The 5,905-nt window shown below is 48.3% G+C and overlaps 1 protein-coding gene across 1 annotated transcript; it reads right to left on the bottom strand.

Annotated features, from left to right (window-relative positions):
* Positions 1 to 282: 282 nt before the first annotated feature.
* LOC120050461 (spermidine/spermine N(1)-acetyltransferase-like protein 1) lies at positions 283 to 3,135 on the bottom strand. The gene is made up of 2 exons (XM_038997051.1): positions 3,106 to 3,135; positions 283 to 1,497 (listed from the first exon to the last, which is right to left on the bottom strand). Exons 1-2 carry the CDS (start codon positions 3,133 to 3,135, stop codon positions 283 to 285), a joined length of 1,245 nt encoding a protein of 414 aa, XP_038852979.1.
* Positions 3,136 to 5,905: the final 2,770 nt, after the last annotated feature.

Raw genomic sequence — 5,905 nt, 5'->3', positions numbered from 1 at the left:
AGTTACAGTGATCGGTAAGCTGCTCTGACAGCTGATGCTTAAAGTTAGTGAGGGAGATATGAGTCTCCAGCTTCAGTGGTTTTTGCAATTCGTTCCAGTTATTGGTAGCAGAGAACGGGAAGGAAAGGCAGCCAAAGGAAGTGTTGGCTTTGGGGATGACCAGTGAAATATACCTGCTGGAGTGCGTGCTACGGGTGGGTGTTGCTATGGTGACCAGTGAGCTGAGATAAGGCGGGGCTTTACCTAATCAGGCTGTTTGTCTTCTGGCTGTGAGGAATCAGGCTATTTGTCTTCTGGCTGTGAGGAATCAGGCTGTTTGTCTTCTGGCTGTGAGGAATCAGGCTGTTTGTCTTCTGGCTGTGAGGAATCAGGCTGCTTGGCTTCTGGCTGTGAGGAATCAGGCTGTTTGTCTTCTGGCTGTGAGGAATCAGGCTGTTTGTCTTCTGGCTGTGAGGAATCAGGCTGCTTGGCTTCTGGCTGTGAGGAATCAGGCTGTTTGTCTTCTGGCTGTGAGGAATCAGGCTGTTTGGCTTCTGGCTGTGAGGAATCAGGCTGCTTGTCTTCTGGCTGTGAGGAATCAGGCTGTTTGTCTTCTGGCTGTGAGGAATCAGGCTGCTTGGCTTCTGGCTGTGAGGAATCAGGCTGTTTGTCTTCTGGCTGTGAGGAATCAGGCTGCTTGGCTTCTGGCTGTGAGGAATCAGGCTGTTTGTCTTCTGGCTGTGATGAATCAGGCTGCTTGGCTTCTGGCTGTGAGGAATCAGGCTGTTTGTCTTCTGGCTGTGAGGAATCAGGCTGTTTGTATTCTGGCTGTGAGGAATCAGGCTGTTTGTCTTCTGGCTGTGAGGAATCAGGCTGCTTGTCTTCTGGCTGTGAGGAATCAGGCTGTTTGTCTTCTGGCTGTGAGGAATCAGGCTGCTTGGCTTCTGGCTGTGAGGAATCAGGCTGTTTGGCTTCTGGCTGTGAGGAATCAGGCTGTTTGTCTTCTGGCTGTGAGGAATCAGGCTGTTTGTCTTCTGGCTGTGAGGAATCAGGCTGTTTGTCTTCTGGCTGTGAGGAATCAGGCTGCTTGGCTTCTGGCTGTGAGGAATCAGGCTGCTTGTCTTCTGGCTGTGAGGAATCAGGCTGTTTGTCTTCTGGCTGTGAGGAATCAGGCTGCTTGGCTTCTGGCTGTGAGGAATCAGGCTGCTTGTCTTCTGGCTGTGAGGAATCAGGCTGTTTGTCTTCTGGCTGTGAGGAATCAGGCTGCTTGTCTTCTGGCTGTGAGGAATCAGGCTGCTTGTCTTCTGGCTGTGAGGAATCAGGCTGCTTGGCTTCTGGCTGTGAGGAATCAGGCTGCTTGGCTTCTGGCTGTGAGGAATCAGGCTGCTTGTCTTCTGGCTGTGAGGAATCAGGCTGTTTGTCTTCTGGCTGTGAGGAATCAGGCTGCTTGTCTTCTGGCTGTGAGGAATCAGGCTGCTTGTCTTCTGGCTGTGAGGAATCAGGCTGCTTGGCTTCTGGCTGTGAGGAATCAGGCTGTTTGCTCAGAATACTGAGAGAGGATTTCTGTTCAAAGCCTCTGAGGGAACCATAATGTGTGTATTATGGAAGCCTGAAAAATGACACCTTGATGCAATATGCACTTGGTGTGTATGGAGGTAAGTACTGGATTATGTGGCTTTGGCAACTCAATCAGCTCTACTGAATCGCGGGTCCTGAATCGCGGGTCCTGTCTGCTAAACACACATATGTTTACATGTGTGCTGTGTTACCATATGTTTATATGGCTGAAGGGGGATAGATATACAAACTTCCCTTCAATGATTAGGGAAATAATATGGAGACGGTGAAGACATGCTGTTTGAGCCTGGGAAAGGTAAAAACTAAGGCCTCCATTCTCGAATCAGTGATATAGACTATGTTTAATATGCCATTCAATAAACAACATAAGCAATACTTGTTTTGTTTGTTTAACCTTTATTTAACTAGGCAAGGCAGTTAAGAACAAATTCTTATTTACAATGACGGCCTACCCGGGCCAAACCCCTCCCCTAACCCGGCCAAACCCTCCCCTAACCCGGACAACGCTGAGCCAATTGTGCGCCACCCTATGGGACTCCCAATCACGGGCGGTTGTGATACAGCTTGTGATTGAACCAGGGTTTGTGGTGATGCCTCTAGCACTGAGATGCAATGCCTTAGACCGCTGCTCAATAGCATATAATGCTATACAAAATGTTAATTTTTCCGCACATAAAAACATTCTAGTATTTTTCACATCAATATGCCCCTGAATCTTCTACAGGCCTTTGTTAAGCCAGAGCATGACATGAATAAAGTCAGTTACTGGATTGGCACTGAAAATAGCTATTCATGCCACCACGCTGCCCCTACTGGTCTGATCTGTAATAGTAGGGGAGGTGGACAGACGGACAGACAGATAGGCATAGAGACAGGCAGGGAGGTAGACAGACAGACCGGCAGACCGGCAGACAGACAGGCAGACAGGCAGGGGGGCAGGCAGTTAGATATGCAGGCAGATAGACATGCAGGCAGATAGACATGCAGGGAGGGAGGCAGACAGACGGACAGGCGGACAGACAGGCGGGCAGACAGATAGGTAGAGAGACAGGCAGGGAGGCTGGCAGACAGACCGGCATACATACAGACAGACAGGCAGGCAGGCAGACAGACAGGGAGAATATATGGCCTTTGTTATCATCAGAGTGTATGGGCTGTAGTCAGGATGATCTCCTCCCTATTCTAAACAGTACAATTAAAACAGGGGCCAGAGATGTTTAAGCATGCAGGAATCCTGGTGCTTGAACAAAGGGCCACTTTGCCCGTCGCTGCTATCAGGGTGGAGTGTAATGGTAGAAGTCAAAATAGGGCGATTCATTTACTCTCGTTGAGCTAAGTGCATTCTTGGCTCACAGAGGGGGTGCCATGCTCGGCAAAACCCAGAGAGCCCATTTGTGATGGCAAATGTCACCGCCTCGAATCTCTCAGCTATAGCCTACACCTCCACCACTCCTGTTTCGGTCACTGTGTTTACATCGCTCTCTTTCTCTCTCTCTCTCTGTCCATCCATCTTTTCAGCCTCTTCCACAACACAGGCTCTCTGTTTACCTCCCTCTCATCCCTCTCATTGTCTTCCATTCATCTATCTCTCTTTCTCTCTCTCTCTTTGTCCCTCTCTCATTCTCTTCCATCCCTCTCTCCCTCTTCAATTCCTCCTTCTCTCTTTGTCCCTCTCTCTAGATGTACGGTATGTGTTGTGTTATGACAAAGAGATGGATAGCTAATTAATAAGTGTGATAGGAGCAAACATGCATGTCTGCGCCTGAATACCGAGGCTGTTTCAGTCCAACAGTGTCTGTTTGCACTGCAAGCGGAGCAGCCCGAGGTTTGTGTGTCGCCACTCTATCACAAAACCAAACAGTGTACATTCGCTCTGGGCCGACACAATGTTCTATAAGGTGTGTGTGTGTGGAGCTGCCAACATAATGAATAGGCGGCTTAGCTCATGCATGCTAATGTTATGTTGTAAGCAATTTTGTTGACAACTGCTAATACTTCTTTCATATTATCATCAAAAGCAGCTAATACAACAGCCATTACTCCACGGCTCCCCATGCAAGACATGATGGATTGTGACCTTAGTATGGGTTAGCCTACTTTTGAAAGTTAAACAACCAGCAATAAATCAGGGAATTATTACAGTGCGTTTTAATTGGTTAAGGACTGTTTATTTCCTAAAGAGGTACAACAAATTGGGGTTTGTCACTTTTTAATTTGCAAAGTACATTTTTTATTACGAATGGCAGTTGAATATTACCTCTCCTTTGTCATGCAAAATATGCAACACACTGGCAATCTATTAATTGGACAAAAATGCAGTGCCAGCGCAAATCCCTCTCTTCCTCAGTGCAGGGGAGCAACTGGGTCTATTAGGAAAAGAGGGAACGGAGGAACAGAGGAGAGTGAAACACCTTTCTTCCTCAGTGCAGGGGAGCGACTGGGTCTATTAGGAAAAGAGGGAACGGAGGAACAGAGGAGAGTGAAACACCTCTCTTCCTCAGTGCAGGGGAGCGACTGGGTCTATTAGGAAAAGAGGGAACGGAGGAACAGAGGAGTGTGAAACACCTCTCTTCCTCAGTGCAGGGGAGCGACTGGGTCTATTAGGAAAAGAGGGAACGGAGGAACAGAGGAGAGTGAAACACCTCTCTTCCTCAGTGCAGGGGAGCGACTGGGTCTATTAGGAAAAGAGGGAACGGAGGAACAGAGGAGTGTGAAACACCTCTCTTCCTCAGTGCAGGGGAGCGACTGGGTCTATTAGGAAAAGAGGGAACGGAGGAACAGAGGAGTGTGAAACACCTCTCTTCCTCAGTGCAGGGGAGCGACTGGGTCTATTAGGAAAAGAGGGAACGGAGGAACAGAGGAGAGTGAAACACCTCTCTTCCTCAGTGCAGGGGAGCGACTGGGTCTATTAGGAAAAGAGGGAACGGAGGAACAGAGGGGAGTGAAACACCTCTCTTCCTCAGTGCAGGGGAGCAACTGGGTCTATTAGGAAAAGAGGGAACGGAGGAACAGAGGAGAGTGAAACACCTCTCTTCCTCAGTGCAGGGGAGCGACTGGGTCTATTAGGAAAAGAGGGAACGGAGGAACAGAGGAGAGTGAAACACCTCTCTTCCTCAGTGCAGGGGAGCGACTGGGTCTATTAGGAAAAGAGGGAACGGAGGAACAGAGGAGTGTGAAACACCTCTCTTCCTCAGTGCAGGGGAGCGACTGGGTCTATTAGGAAAAGAGGGAACGGAGGAACAGAGGAGTGTGAAACACCTCTCTTCCTCAGTGCAGGGGAGCAACTGGGTCTATTAGGAAAAGAGGGAACGGAGGAACAGAGGAGAGTGAAACACCTCTCTTCCTCAGTGCAGGGGAGCGACTGGGTCTATTAGGAAAAGAGGGAACGGAGGAACAGAGGAGAGTGAAACACCTCTCTTCCTCAGTGCAGGGGAGCAACTGGGTCTATTAGGAAAAGAGGGAACGGAGGAACAGAGGAGAGTGAAACACCTCTCTTCCTCAGTGCAGGGGAGCGACTGGGTCTATTAGGAAAAGAGGGAACGGAGGAACAGAGGAGAGTGAAACACCTCTCTTCCTCAGTGCAGGGGAGCAACTGGGTCTATTAGGAAAAGAGGGAACGGAGGAACAGAGGAGAGTGAAACACCTTTCTTCCTCAGTGCAGGGGAGCAACTGGGTCTATTAGGAAAAGAGGGAACGGAGGAACAGAGGAGAGTGAAACACCTCTCTTCCTCAGTGCAGGGGAGCGACTGGGTCTATTAGGAAAAGAGGGAACGGAGGAACAGAGGAGTGTGAAACACCTTGCCTCGCTCCATGCCCACTTCTTTCTGGTGGAAATACAACCAGGGTTGGGTAGTAACGGATGACAAAAAAAAAAATTGTGTAATCCGTTACATTACCAGCAAAACAATTTTGTAATCAGATTGCAGAGACCACTATGATGACACCAACATTTGATGCATTTGATAGATAGAGAGAAAAGAGTAGGAATAGGTTTTTGTAGGCTACAGTGCAAACTATGTCTTCCAATGGTGCGACTACTGTGGGCATCAAAGATTTTACGACCAACTTGAATAAAGGCTTGGACGACAGCAGTGCTGTAGCCTACGGGAGATAAGGATATCACTTAGGGCTATTATTGATATCTGCATAGCAATTATGTGAATCACACTGCTGCTCTCTAAATTATTTGCCCCTTGTGGATTGCAGTTGTTGTGGATGGCTGTTCATAAATGTATAGGTATATTTTACCACAATAATGGTTGAATTGAAGAAGTGTAGGCTAAATTGTCTATCAATCCTTGTTTATGCGACCTGTGAACAGTCAGAGAAGAATGTGCTCTTGCAACAG

This window comes from Salvelinus namaycush, chromosome 1 (assembly GCF_016432855.1).
Source record: "Salvelinus namaycush isolate Seneca chromosome 1, SaNama_1.0, whole genome shotgun sequence".
Lineage (NCBI taxonomy): Eukaryota > Metazoa > Chordata > Actinopteri > Salmoniformes > Salmonidae > Salvelinus > Salvelinus namaycush.
This window is presented reverse-complemented; position numbering and strand designations above follow the sequence as displayed.